This window comes from Anabas testudineus, chromosome 21 (genome assembly GCF_900324465.2).
Source record: "Anabas testudineus chromosome 21, fAnaTes1.2, whole genome shotgun sequence".
NCBI lineage: Eukaryota > Metazoa > Chordata > Actinopteri > Anabantiformes > Anabantidae > Anabas > Anabas testudineus.
In genome coordinates this window covers 1568839-1583212 of record NC_046629.1, presented here as the reverse complement: position 1 = coordinate 1583212, position 14374 = coordinate 1568839, and the positions used below count along the sequence as shown (strand labels likewise).

The window sequence follows — 14374 nt, the reverse complement described above, 5'->3', positions numbered from 1 at the left end:
TCTGGTCTGGTGTTTGGACCATGCAGCATTTTCTGTGCTGGTCCTGGTCTGAGTTCAGAGGTCAGCGGTAAAACCTTCACGTCACAGAAACCAGGTCAACACATTGAGTCCTGAGACACTCGTCTTTCTCTGTCAACATTTAGAACATGTGGTCACAGTTTAACAGTGTCAGACCTTCATGAAGGGTGGGGGGGCAGCAGCAGCATGTGCACAGTAAAGAATATCTTCTAACCCCCACACGGCTGTTTGTATAGATGACAGTAAAGCCGAAGACACTAATCCTCCTGTTAAATCTGCTGAGCTACATCTGCCCTGCACAGGATTAACCTGCCAACCAGAGTCTGAGAGGTGGAGCAGGGTGGGGGTGGTGCTGCTTTACAGTTAACCTTTCTAAGAGAAGAAGACACGGACGCCGGCCACATGGTTGAGTCCTGATCTTTAATTATTACACATACAGTATGTACATCAACAAGCATGTTGGGATTTCACTGATGCAGGTCTGATGATCACTGGACGAGGTTCTGTTCTGGAGCCTGATGACGGCTTCTCACTCAGATCTCTTCTTACATTTATAAAGAGTCCAGAGATGTGAATCCTGCTCAGTGTGTCTGCACTGATCAGCTGTGGTGAAGATTATTTTCCTCCCCAGTCGTCCATTCTCTTCACATCAGTTTTATCTCCACACGCCACTCTCCTCTTATCTTTTCCACCTCTCTCTCACTGCTCCTACTCCTCGGTTCGGGTCCAGCTGACAGGTATCCACTGAGGTTCATCCTGAGCCTGCTGGATGATGGAGCAGAGCTGAATGCAGGAATCCTGCAGGTCTTCGTTCACCAGCACGGTGTCAAAAAACTGTTTGTACTTAGCCTCAATCAGCCGAGACACGTCCTCCAGCTCCATGAAGTCGTCCTCCTGCAGGAGGAGAAACAGCCAAGCTTTGTAAAGTGTTCAACAGCTACTCCGAGTCGTTTTCATGCCATGATTAGAAGAAGAAACTCTAGATTCTAAGAACCCAGGGTGGAGCTGCACCGCCCTCGTTGTAAACTAACAAATAGGAGTGTGTTAAGTCACATCTGTCTTACTGTGAAAGCTCTGTTGATGGCGAAGTTGGTGATGACTCGAGCGTCTCTCCGAGTCTGTCTCAGACTTTCTGGACTGGGGGCTTTGATGAAAATCACGTATGGCTTCAGTTTTCTCGTCCGCAGCTGCTGGATGCTCTGACAATGAAAAAACATATCTGGAAATTACCAACATCAGCAAAAAGAGCACAGATGGTGTTACGAAGGAGGCTCCATGTGTTGGAGGTCCTCAGTCAGACTGAGCTGATGCACGATCGTCATCATGATCCAGGCGTGAGCAGTTCACACTGTGTGTTAACCAATGAATTATGAAAGTAGTGAAAAACGCTGTCACAGTTACTGAATAACACTCAGAGGGCACTGACCGGCTTTCTAATAAAACTCACATGTGCTTCAGCATCAATGATGCACACCCGTCCTCGCTTCAGCACGTCGTCAACGGCGTCTGTGCTGGTCCCGTACAGGTGGCCCTTATACTCCCCGAACTCCACAAACCTGAAACCATCAGTAACGAGTTATTTCGAATGTCTGTATTTAACATTTCTAAAGGATTTGTTAACAATTAGAACTCCTAATAACACAACAGGGTCACGTACATTTTTAAATGCTAGAATCAATCAATTCAATCAGGTCAGATTAAAACCCAGTGACCATAAGACAACTGTACCTGTGGTTACAGGCCATGTACTCAAACAGCTCTTTGGTGACAAAGTGGTACTCTCGTCCTGTCTGCTCCCCGGCTCTGATTGGACGAGTGGTGTCTGCAGAAAGAGGACGACAGGTAATCAGTACAGGTAAAGCACTTTAAAGTAAAAGTACTAAAATATACATATAAACTCTGAGTCAGGTTGTTATTAGGCAGAATGATGATTTAGTGAAGATGGAGATGACTGATCACTTTATTTATGATTTTAAGTGAACATTTAAACTAATCTAACGAGTACATGTGTCAGTTTGTGGTTTATACACGTTTTCTAATACTGTAGATTCTGACAGTTTAAACCTGACGTTTGACTTATGTCACATACGGGGAACAGGTCCCTGGAAGGTCGAGGGGTTCAGTTTGATGAGTCTCTTCCTCAGCTCATTAACTCCGACTCCCGAAGCCCCTGAAGACACAGACAGCAGGAGAACAGACGACTGAAATACTCAACTACAGCAACGGTGTGTATCATACTGTAGGTGGCTGATAGGTGGTGTCGTTGACCACTTCCTGTGTTGAGAACGACTCAGTCTCCTAAAATAAACAAAACAAAACTGTCTAAATTACAACTAAACGTAAATCACTGGATGTTTTAGTCGGGATTCTGACTGCGTCTGAATTAATAAGAATAATAAACTCTGTAGTATATTTATATAAATATATTACAGAGTTTATTGTTCTTACTAACTGAGTGGACATGTAAACACCTTGTTCCTGAGATATATACATATATGTCTCTCACCAACAAGGATGATGAGGCGGTGGTTTTCCTGTGGGGGGCGCTGGTACAGAGCCACCTCCTCGTAGGGGGTGGACAGAGTAGTGTTGGGGGAGCAGGAGGTGCAGGACTGACGTCTCCTCCTGTAGGACGTCCTCCTCCACAGACGGAAACTCCGCCGGAAACCAGCTGGGACCAACAGAGAGCAGTTATTCTGCACAGTGACGCTAACGTGTTGAGTTTCTGTGTTTTAACAGCTGATTCTGAACAGAGATAAACACATCTCACCCAGGTAGAAGCTGTCGGCCACATCAGACTCGGCCTCATCTGAAAGGAGAAAACACTCAAACTCTTCTTCTCTGTGTGGAAACTTTAAAACCACTTCACTTTTCCTTCATTGTTAGACTTGAATGTGGCAATAACACAGTTTTAGAATTAACACAAAGCTTTTATTACATTAATACATCAACGTCTAATTAAGTCTAATTCATTCTCTGGTGCTGCAGACAGAGCGGATGAAGGTGATGGATACGACCACCTGAACTGAAAAACAATAAATCCTTTAGACTTTGTATATTGATGGATGATAGCTGCAACTCTTTGTACAAATAGAAAAGACAAGATCCAAATGCTGAGCAGCAGACAGAAGCTGTCAGAGACACGAGGGACAGAGGAACCACGACAGGTGACGGAAGACGGAAGGAAACAAGTCAAGGAGGAACAGGTGAGGCAGCAGGTGTGCAAGTGGAACAGAGGAGGAGTGGAGGACATCTGGTGGTGGGATGAAGAACTGACTAACCTGACCATGAAGTAATCAGACATGAGTCTGAACAGACTTACCCACCAAAATTAATCTCTTCCAGATCTGTGGAAAGAAGGAAATCTACAGTCACTTGTTCTGCACTGATGGCTGATGGGTAAAGTGCATCTATAACTCAGTCTTTATCATGTTTTACCTGTTTGCGTTGCGCGTTTGTCCAGCGTGAGATCGTCCTCTGCAACAGAAAAAGACGTTCAGGCCACAAAATGTGAATTCAAATTTAAATTGGAATAATCTGTGTGAGGATGAGACAACAGCATCATCAGGATCCTGCTGGTGTTAGTGATTAGACTCCACCACCACGAGGTTCACGTGTAGGTGAAACTGCTGAGTGTAGCAAGTCAACCCAAAGTAGCACCCACCGTTATCAGCCGGCGTCACTGAGGTCAGCGGGTTCAAACAAAGAAAAGAAACTGGTGTTAAATGGGATTCCTGCTGCTTTTAACCTGCACAGAGGTCAACACACAGGGTGAGATGACTTTACCCCAGATCACCCTCCACCAAGAAGAACAGACCAGATTAAAAGACGTCCACAGAGCAGTTTAGATGACAGACAGGATGAATCCAACTGATGCATCATGACGTTCGTGTTTCTGGTTCAAAAACAGGTTCAGACCTGCAAACCGTACCGTATCTCTACTGACAGCCTCAGTAGGAAGTATTTTGTCTGCTCTGTGGGATTTGTGTGGATGTGCAGTGGTTTTGTAACGTTATGTTTCAAATTACAATTTAAACATCTACTAAAAAACGTTTTCCAGTCAGACCGAGGATTAAAACAGTCACTGTACTACTAACTACTAACTAACTGTGCACACATCAACGTCCACTAAAGCTAGTACCAACACAGTGTTGCTTCATTTCATGGATCCTCTGTTTCTCATGATAAACAAATCATCATTCAGTAGAAGATGAGAAGGTATTAATTAAAGTTCATTTGTTTATCACTGTCACTGTTTAATTCAAACACACAAACGTTGAATCACGTGAATCTAAATATGTGACAGTGACGATTAAGATGTTTTGTGTCTGTAGAAGCGGTTTTCTACCAGGTAGGCTGCTCCTGGACAGATTCCAGCTGTAGTAGCTGTTGACTGAGAAACACAGGACCTGTAGAATAAAGCATCACTGATGATAATGAGGAGTCCTCACAGGGTCTGATGCAGGTATGAATATGTAATGGCTGACACCACCACTGTTCCCTCTGTTTACTGCAGAGAGAGAAAGACAGAGAGATTCAACTGTTGTCTGGTCAGAAACACGAGTCCACCACTTAGAACACTGTTAATCTTTACTGTATGTGGGCAAAGACGTTACAGAGTTCAGGAAGAGACCAAACTCAGGACCTAACGTGTCACATTTAATTAAAGGACTCTGACAACAGTAAACCTGAAACTACTTTGTTCTTAATCTTTTTCTCCCAGTGAAGAACATAGGTGTGATCAGGACCTTGAGGCTAACGTCACTGCACCCTGTGAGTCCAGGCTGCGTTCAGGGTGTGTGTGCTGTCACCTCTTCAACATGCTGGCAGAGGGAATCAGACCGGCGCAGGACGCGGTGCAGGGCAACTTCCTGGCCTGCCACCACTGTCCGTCCGACTGGTCGACCACCTCCAGCAGGTCTCCTCTGCTGAAGGCCATACCTGCATCGGGACAGGGGATGGAGGGGTCCTGCTGGGGGCAGTAGTCCACCATCGCCTTCATGTACACCTGGCGAGAAAGTGAATGTTCCACACACCAATTTAAACATAACAATGTTTTACACCATATTTAGTATGAGACTGTGTTCATATGTATATTGTATAGCATTGTATAGTACATAGTATATTATGTAGTATTTTCTGTTTGGAGGATGGTTTTACCGGCGTCTGGCCGCTGCTGATCTGAGCTGGATTGGGAATGACTTTAAACAGGATGGTTCCCTGAGAATTGATCTGACAGGAGGAAAAAAACAGCGACGGACCTTAAACGTCATCACACGTAGTTTATACCACAACAGAAAATGAAAACCTTCCACTACTGTTCATCCCACGTTTACCAGTATCTGGATGACCTGTTCTGGCTCCAGACCCCCCACAGGGTTCCCGTTCACCTCCACTAACATATCACCAGGATGGAGAAGTCCTGGGACAAACACAAATGTTAAGACATGATATTACTGATTCTGACCAGCTTTCATTTTACTACTCTGGTATTGTCACTTTACTTTTTTCTTATCTTACCACTGCGATCGGCCAGTCCTCCGTGAATCACCCTGGCGATGTAGATGTCTCCCGTCTCCTCGTCCCTCCTTATTGTTGCCCCCTGACAGACAGAGAATTCTCCAACTTTAACAACCTTCATAGCTACAGTAGCAGCAGGGAAACTGTTCAATGTAGAGGGGCCACAAATAGTGAAGGGATACGTATGAGGGATGGGATGAGAGCAACAGATGAAGGACGTGTTTGAGTGTTTTGTGCTTTTTACTAGTTTAATATGGATCTTCACTGCTGTGAAGATCCATATTAAACAACGCTACAGCTGAGTCAGCATTTCACGTATTTGGTCATCAGACTCATGATGAACTGTGATATCGTCTCCTTTAATTCCACACATTCCTGTTCCTTGATAAAATGCCTATATATCAAAATGCTTCTCTTCCTCTGACAGTCAGAAGGTGCTACAGGTCTGATCGCTACAGACACTTACAGCAGTGAGGACATTTATCAAACTTCACACCTCTTTTAAACTTTTATATGCAACACAAAGCAGAAGCACACAGAGTTCACATTTGCATCATGATATTATCATAATTAAGTGAATTAATGTAATTGGGCTGTACTCTACACTCATAATTAATCAAATGGTATTTATATAAACATGTACTTCCATTTGTATAAGAAAAAGAAAAGTCTTTAAACATGAGACGACGATGACCATGGTTAGATAATCACAGCTTTGAGGATGAAACAGGAAGTGTGGGTTGGGAGATGGAAAATTCTCTGTACCTTAAATATTTGGATTTTCACACTTCAAGAAAAAGCTCCAGTGACGTCTCTCAAAAATATCTGTAGTTTAAGAATTTAGATGAAGGTTTGATTCTGATATGTAGTTTAAAAAAATAGAAAAACATTCTTCCTTAAGTTAAAATACGGGATCTAATGCTGTAGATTTACATCACCACGGTTTCCAATGTGTGAAAAAAAATCTTTAGATTACAAAAGTCAAAGAAGAAGAAGAATCTTAATAATTTTCATTGTCTATTCCCAAAACCAAAGAAAGAGGCTGTTTGTTTATGTCCTACTTGTTCTTTTTCTTCTTCTTGGTTGTCAAACAGCCTGTGCTGTTACAGTCTTGCTGGTCCTCCAAACGAGACCCAGAAACTGAGCCATTGTTGAGCCTCATCTGTCCATTAGTACCTCCTGCTCTCTGGATCACACCAAAGGTTACCACTGTTTTCTTAGAGCCTCCATTCATTTGCTTCGGACTCCTGGATGTGGCAAAACCCTCTGCACAGGAGCTGACAGATGTGGACGAGGACGAAGAGGAGCAAGAATTGGAAGAGGAGGTTGAGAGGTGGTATGGATAAGGTGTGGGAGGTTTGCGGTGGACTTTGGGAGAGATTGAGGAGACCCTTTGGGAAGGTGCAGGAGGAGTGTGTGGTTTCCGCCTGTGTGGGGGTGACGACTCTGGGTGTTTGTTGGCCACAATGAGCCCCTGGAGCTTGTCTACCACCTCAGCCAGCAGGCTCACTGCTTGGGCGTTCTCCTCCATGCTGTCTGTGATCATCTCTGTCGCTGCCACCATCTTCTGACCAAGATGGTGAACGTCCTGAGTGTGGTGCTCAATGCTGCTGGTCACTGCCTGAACAGTGCACCTGAGCTCCTCCATGCTGCACTGTTTGGTGACATCAGGATGCTGACTCTGCTTTGGTTGCTGCTGTTGCTTCTGGCATTCACTGTGATGAGGAGTGGTAGCGTAGTGGATCGTCACAGGGCAATTCAGGGGCTCATCTTGGAATCTGTTGTCATTTCCAGTTTGATATCCATGCTGCCTGCTGGGAGTTGGGAGAGTGCTCACCCCCTGTGGACGAGTGGAGCGTTGAGCTGCTGGACTAGAAGGTGCTGTGTGGGCCCTAAGAGGGCTCTTTCCAGGACAAGAGGGGGTTCTGCCAGGTGTAGGAATGTTCCTCGATTGCCCACCTGTAGTCCCCTTCTTGTATAGGACAGGAGAGTTCGGAAGACTGAGACTGTAGGCTGGGACTGGTGGAGGAGGGTAGGCATAGTCGTCACTGCTCCCTCCAGGAGAAGCACCTTCTTCCCTGCTGTGTTTGGGTTTCTCTGAACGTCCATGAAGGGAGGACAAAGAAGAGAAGAAAGAAAGTTGGCATAAGTGCCAACAGAGAAAAGAAATCATCACTGACAGCGAAGAATCAAAGCAGGACAAATGGCCACATGATGGTTGGATGCTGACTTGGTGAATTAGTCTGTGAGATGAAAGATTCATGATGGATGACGCACATATGAAGTGTCAGACAAAGAAATAGGCAAATGCAGAAAAGGCTGGATGAATTAAAGGAAGGGCTGCATGTTAATATACTGGTGGATGGACTGGCTTTGTTTGGTTGGACTGGTGATTCCATGGATTCACAGTCATCCTTACCACTGCAGGGAGCTCTACTGAGGACAGATGGAGCCGACCGGTTGAGGTCTTTCTTCCAAAGCTCTGAGGTTCGTGGACACAAGCAGCAGTTTCCTGTGGACTCATAACGGGGAAGAAAGGGATGGGACTGGCCTCCTCTGGAGAGGGGCAAAAGCCTGGCTTCACGTTCAGTCGCTCTGAGCTCCTCGCCTGACCGCGTCCTTCTCGCAGGGACAAGATGCTCCAACGTGAGCCTTCGGAGGCTGCTCCAATGATTACGAATCATTCCTACTCTGTCTCCTACACTTCCTCTGCGCTTTGTTCCATTCTTAGGAAACGAAACATGACAAACTGTATTTTTTATTGCTTGAAAATGAAGGTTTAAACATGTACATGGCCAAGCACCATACTCCTTACAACTGTCCTGCTTACTCCAATCAGACAGGAAAGGTTGTGACCATATGCAGTGTAATTCTCTTGATTTATCTGATGTGTCAGACTTGAACATTTCTGAGAACTACAACATATTCTACACGTAATCACTGCTTTTAGAAAACTGTCCAGTAAAAACCATAACAAAATGAGAGCTAGTACTGATTAACTAAAGAATCTCTGTCTCACCAGCGGCTGGTTGTTTTTCACCAGACAGACGATCCTCATGGCCTCCTCATCTTCAGGTAGCTCGTCAGGCAGAGGGGGTAAAACAGGTCCATAGTCTGACTGTGCTACGCTGTCGTGAGATGATAGGAGCGCCTAACACCCAGGTGACACAGAGACAGGTGTTATGACGGGGCATCAAACGTGAGGTCTGGGATGTGTACATAAAGATCCAGACCTGAATGTGTGGTGAGCTGAGGAGGCTGTAGAGCTCTCTAGCTTCAGCTGAGGGACGGTGGGACTTCTGTAGCAGAGTCATGATCTGATGGAACAGAGACACGGAACAAACACAGCATCAGGTGTCAGTTTTCCGGGAGCTCAGAGTTCATAAAGCTTCAGTGTGTTGGGATGGAAAGGTGATCAAGACTTTGCATGTTTCATATAGTTACTAGTAGTAGTTTACAGTCTGACAGTTTCATGTTTTCTCTAGAAGTTTAACATGACTATTTTCAGACTTGAATATAAATACATTTGTGCTAATGTTAAATAACTAAATGAATTCCTGCTCCAGTGTGTGCTCATCATGAAACAGGACATTGAAGGATCCTCTTTGAGCTAAGATTTCTAGACCTCTCCTCAAAATGACAAAACCAGTTTTGTGCTGAAATGATGATGGAGACATGTAGTGTGTGTTTTCTGTTGTCCACTGCTGTAGAGACAGGACTGTGTGTATGAGTGTATTTAAACCTCAAGTGAGAGCCCTGAGGCGTAAGGCAGAACGGGGCTGGGTGTCAGTCTCTGAAACTCCATCAGACACTCATAAATCTGTGGAGACAGAACATGGACAGATGTCACGTCTTCACAGTTGAGAGGTGTCTGTTCCAGTTCACACCTGCTGAACCAGCTCGTACCTTGAGCAGGGCGCGCAGCCACGGTGCACTCAGCAGTTCATGCAGAATCTGAGCACCGGTGATGTTTCTATTGACAGCGTGACCAACATCCTCCACCACGCTGGACAGCACCTCGTTGACAACTGCACATGTATAAGAAAACAGACCAGAGAGGAATGAATGAGTGCAGAAGAGCAAATGTCGTCTGTGACGTCACAGCAGATGTTTGAGGTTGGAAGCTTCTCCTCAGCAGAAGGTGAAAAACAGACGTGTCCTCAGAAGGATTATCATTACTGAGGTGTCCTGACCTCAGCGAGAGACACTAATACCATGAGAATTAAGTTTTAGATTAAATTCCAAAGAATGTTTAGACGTCGACCTGAGTTCAGACTTAAGACAAGAAAAAAAACATGAATACAGCAAACGATGGTCAGGAGCATTCAAAGAGAAGCCGTGTGTGTGTGTCTCTCACCGTCATCCATAGCTTGTTTCATGCTGATCATCCAGACTCATCGAAGAGGAGAGAGGCCTATTCCACTGAAAATACACAAGATGTAGAAATACAGTCACGCAGCTGCTGTAAAAACACTGAAAGTGTTGATCATTCTTGTTTCTGGGAAATGCTTCGACACTTCCTGTGTCAAAAAAAGACTAGTTATTTATATAGTTATATAAGTTATTTTGGTTGTTCCTCTTCCAGCAGCAGGTTAGTCGATGTGGGCTAATTTAAGCTTCTTTAGCTTCTTATCCTGACTCAGCTTCCTCTTCCACAAAGAGCTTTGATTAACACGGTCAGTGAAAGTCAACAGAACAGATCTCATGGCCTGAAACCTGAATCTGTATATTTTCAGTCGTAGCAGTTCTTATAGGAGGTGTAAGAACTGCTACGACTGAACTGTTGGTCCTCGTCCAGTTAGAGATTTTTATCAACCAATTGTCAGCCAATACATGAACCAGCAGGAAGTTTCAATGGTGGGGGACAGCGGTCTGCAGCACAAAATCCAGTTTTCATATTTCACTATTTTAAGGTTGTATTTTAAGACTCTCACAGTTGGTTTCACAAAGAAAAATCATTTCACCAAAAGACTAAGAGGGATCGTTGGCAGCTCCCCACTGCAGCCTGACTGAACGCCACAGGCTGAATCCTCTGACATCTAGGTTTCTAGTGATGTTTGTTAACTATTGGAAACTACTTCACCCAGAAAACATCATGAAATCACATCAGCATCAACTTTTCTGATGCTGACTCATCAGGTCAACATGTTAATTGGTCTGATTCTGTGGTTTTTAACATCAGCTGATCACACTAAACATGAACCCATCATATCATGACCATGTTAGCATTGAGCACTGCCTCCTCCTGCACACCAAGCTCCCCACCGTACTGTACAGAACATAGTGTAAACTCACCACCTCTTCGTCCTCCGGCTCGTCCTCCAGTTCAGTTTCTGTGCCGTGTTGTTGGAGTGTGAGCGTATCAGCTGCAGCCAGTGGCGACTGACATGGATGTGATTTTACTACCAAACCAAAACAGACACTAATCCTCTCTAACACGACTTAATCCACCCTCCACCGGCCTCTCTCCCTCTCTCCACTGCCCTCTTCTCTCCCTCTCTCTTCTTTCTTTTGGGACTTTTACAAATCCTTCTCTTCCTTTCCTGCCTTCCTGTCTCTCACACCATCTGTTTCTCAGCTGTGCTCTACATCCACATCTCTTCAGCTCCTCGCTCTTTAAATGTTGGCTCCCTGATTGTGTCGTCTTCTTGCTCTAACATTCACTTTAAGTCCTTTACCAGATCACAAAGCTTCTTAACTCTTTGCTGCTTTTAGCCACACACACACACACACACACACACACACACACACACACACACACACACACACACACACACACACACACACAAATAGCACAGTGTTATGCAGCTGACACACAAACACACAATAGTTGTAATGCATTAAATCTTTGTGTAACATCTGGGTTTTCGAGACGTGCGCTGTGTGTGTTGTTTGTGTTGTTTATCAGAGGGTAATGGTCACTGAGTCGCCTCCTCAGAGATTAACACTGACCCCTCAGAAAGAGCGAGACAGTCAATAGAGACATGACTGTCAACAGAGGAGACACGTTAAAACATAAAATATCAAAAAACACCTCAGTGAAGGGATTTTCAGGTGATGTATCCAGCACAGTCTGTGGTTGTTTGGGATGATGTGTTGGTGTTCCAGTGTTACAGCTCCACCAGGTTGGAGCCACTCTTCCTTCCACCTACAGTGACGTCTGGTGGAGTGCAGGACATAATGCAGCAGGACAGAAGCACAACAACAGCTCAGAGTCTCAGTCCAGCACGAGTGTGTTAAAAAGGCCCATAATCATTTTTAAATCTAAATGCACATATTGTGAGGTTAGTATTCTAAATTAAAATGAATCCCAAATGTTTTGCTGATATAAAACAGCCAGAGAGCTTCATGTCCCCTATGAACTCATGTCGTGTGTCCACTGACGTGAAGGTGAGAAAATAATACTAATAATACATGTAATAAATAATATTTACTTTGATTACAGGTTTAATTTGGGAAAGTTTCCCTGTGTAAATTAAGTAGCAGTATTATTGATTAAAGTCGTAAAGAAGTACGGAGCCCCTGAGAGGACACGTTGTTTTTTTATTGTTACTGTTCATAAATGAAGGCGACTACCCGATCTAAACTGAAAATAGGTGGGTAACTGACTGTCCGTGGGAGAACGCAGCCTGAACCAGTCCTGAAGACATGAAACGTGTCACATTCACTGTGATGTTTTTTTCAGAGGAAATTAAAATTCACTGTCAAATATAATAGTCACAATATTCAGAACATACTATTAGAACGTAAAACCACATAAAATGATTGTTTTTGTCTGGTTTATAAAAAACATTTATTACTATAACATCTCTATAAATAATGTATTAATCACCTCTGTGGTATTTGAAGTCTATAAACACATCATGTACTTTATTCGCTTTAATGATTAATTCCAGGTAGAGACAGACACAGTGACTTTATTGAGATTGGTATCAGAACTCCTTTTTTCTCAGAGTTAGAGTTGAAGGTGTGTGAAACTTTAAGTTGATCAGTTTAATAAAGATTAAAACACTGTTGTCATTGTGATTTGGATTATTGCTGTTCTGATTGAAGTTTTGTTTGTTGGAGTTAACACCTAGGTGGAGTTGCATAATGTGTTTAATTGCTCTCAAGGGGAAAAGGTCTTAATCACCTGTTGACCACTTTTAACTTTTAATGTGGTAATTACTTTACGTAAATGAGCTCCTCATTAAACGAGCAATTAAAGTCAAACCCCTCTGGTGCTGTGGTCACTGAGTGTTTGCAATAAACCACACGTTGACTCATTTTGACAGAAGTAAAGAGTTCTGTGTTCACGAAGCACCACGTCTCCTGGGGCCATTTCATTGTGACCAGCGGGTCATAATTAGCTGTTTCATCAACGGCTCCACTCAGGCCTGTCCCCCGAGGCCAGACCTGTTGTTCACCACATGCACACATGGGACATCAGGGCAGCGGACATTAATGACACCCATTACTGTATCCTTACATCAGCTGTGGGCTTCTGTGTAGAGTCCAATATCACATAAGTGCCTCAAGGGGTCATGTTGGTAATATCATAACAAACGGCTTCATACTAATTGGAAACGGCCCAAATGATCCCCAGATGGCTCGCGATGGTCCAAACAGCACTTTGAACAGTAACCTGGTGCCATGAGAGTGTGTGAGTAAGAAATAAGAAAAGAGAAAAACTGCACAGTCTCCAAACGGATGAGAACATTAATTAGGGAAAACTTTGGCATTCAAAGTTAACAGCATTAAAAAAGCCATGTAGAAAACTCCAAAATAAATAAATAAATAACTAAATAAAGGCATATTTGTTTTATGTGGGCATGAGTAATATGGACACAGTGCCTTCAAAGCAGTGCAATAATAGAGTTGTGCTGACATGATAAAACTTATGGTTATATCAGCAGGTCAGGTGAAATTAGAAAGTTTAGGTTACTGAAGTAGTGTTGAATTGTGAGGGAGATTGTGTTCCTTGGTCACAGTTTAGGATGAGCTGAGTGAGCAGCTGGAACACAAACACCAGATTGGCAACACTGGATGAGGCCTGTTGAGACCTTTAACACTGGAGCTTTAGACATTACAATTAAAGTCTCTAGTTTTATGTGGACAAAACAAGATTGATTAGACTGAAGTAATTGAACAACAACAACACCAACAACACCAACAACAACACCAACAACAAGCAGTAATTTGATCTCCCTTTACAGACACGAAATGAATTCCATATTAACAATTATGACCATAACTCACATGATTAAAAAACACTCTACACAGTAGGGAACATGCAAGGTTCATTTACAGTGGTGTGAAAAAAGTTTGCCCCCTATTTCTTTGCATGTTTGTCACACTTTAATGTGTCTGATCATCAATAAGGGGGCAAACTCTTTTTCACACCACTGTAGGTGAACAATACTTTAGAGAAGCTTCCAGAGAAGCCAATTTTATTTTCCAGTTGATTTAGGAGTATGCAATGATCTGTAGTGCCAAAGCTCAAACTGAGATCAAGGAAGAGAAAACAGAGTTGGAATCTGATTCCACAATAATCAGAAGACCATTTACTCTTTTAGTAACTACAGTAATGGTGGAATAAAAACAGTGGAAAGGTTAAAAAACAGATCTGAGCTGACAGCTGGTACTGGTACATTTAAATGATTTCGATTAACATTAAATCAGGGCGGTTTGGAAGAGGTGGGTAGCGGGTTCAGAAGACAAACTTAGATTCCAGAGACAAAGTTATAGTTTTGTCAGCTTTTTTATTCTTTACAGTATAAAATGTGCCTAAACAGTGGAATGTGACACACAGCTAATTTGGTTTTATTTCTACATTACGTTAGTGATGTTTTTCAGT

The 14374-nt window shown here is 43.4% G+C and overlaps 1 protein-coding gene across 1 annotated transcript; it reads right to left on the bottom strand.

Annotated features, from left to right (window-relative positions):
• Positions 1-726: 726 nt before the first annotated feature.
• On the bottom strand, positions 727-9917 carry LOC113173531 (MAGUK p55 subfamily member 4-like). Its single transcript, XM_026376960.1, has 18 exons — positions 9896-9917; positions 9445-9566; positions 9281-9358; positions 8772-8855; positions 8558-8689; positions 5539-5620; positions 5355-5440; positions 5179-5250; positions 4830-5026; positions 4428-4528; positions 3345-3365; positions 2789-2827; positions 2525-2689; positions 2108-2188; positions 1747-1840; positions 1466-1574; positions 1083-1217; positions 727-912 (listed from the first exon to the last, which is right to left on the bottom strand). The coding sequence occupies exons 1-18, from the start codon at positions 9915-9917 to the stop codon at positions 727-729; spliced, it is 1806 nt and encodes a 601-aa protein (XP_026232745.1).
• Between the last annotated feature and the right edge of the window lie 4457 nt (positions 9918-14374).

Coding starts and splice junctions, on each gene's coding strand:
- LOC113173531 (XM_026376960.1), bottom strand. CDS start 9,917: ATGAAACAAGCTATGGATGACG. Junction 9,359..9,444: donor GGCTGCGCGCCCTGCTCAAG/GTACGAGCTGGT, acceptor CTGTCTCCACAG/ATTTATGAGTGTCTGATGGA. Junction 913..1,082: donor CCATCAACAGAGCTTTCACA/GTAAGACAGATG, acceptor CTCCTCCTGCAG/GAGGACGACTTCATGGAGCT.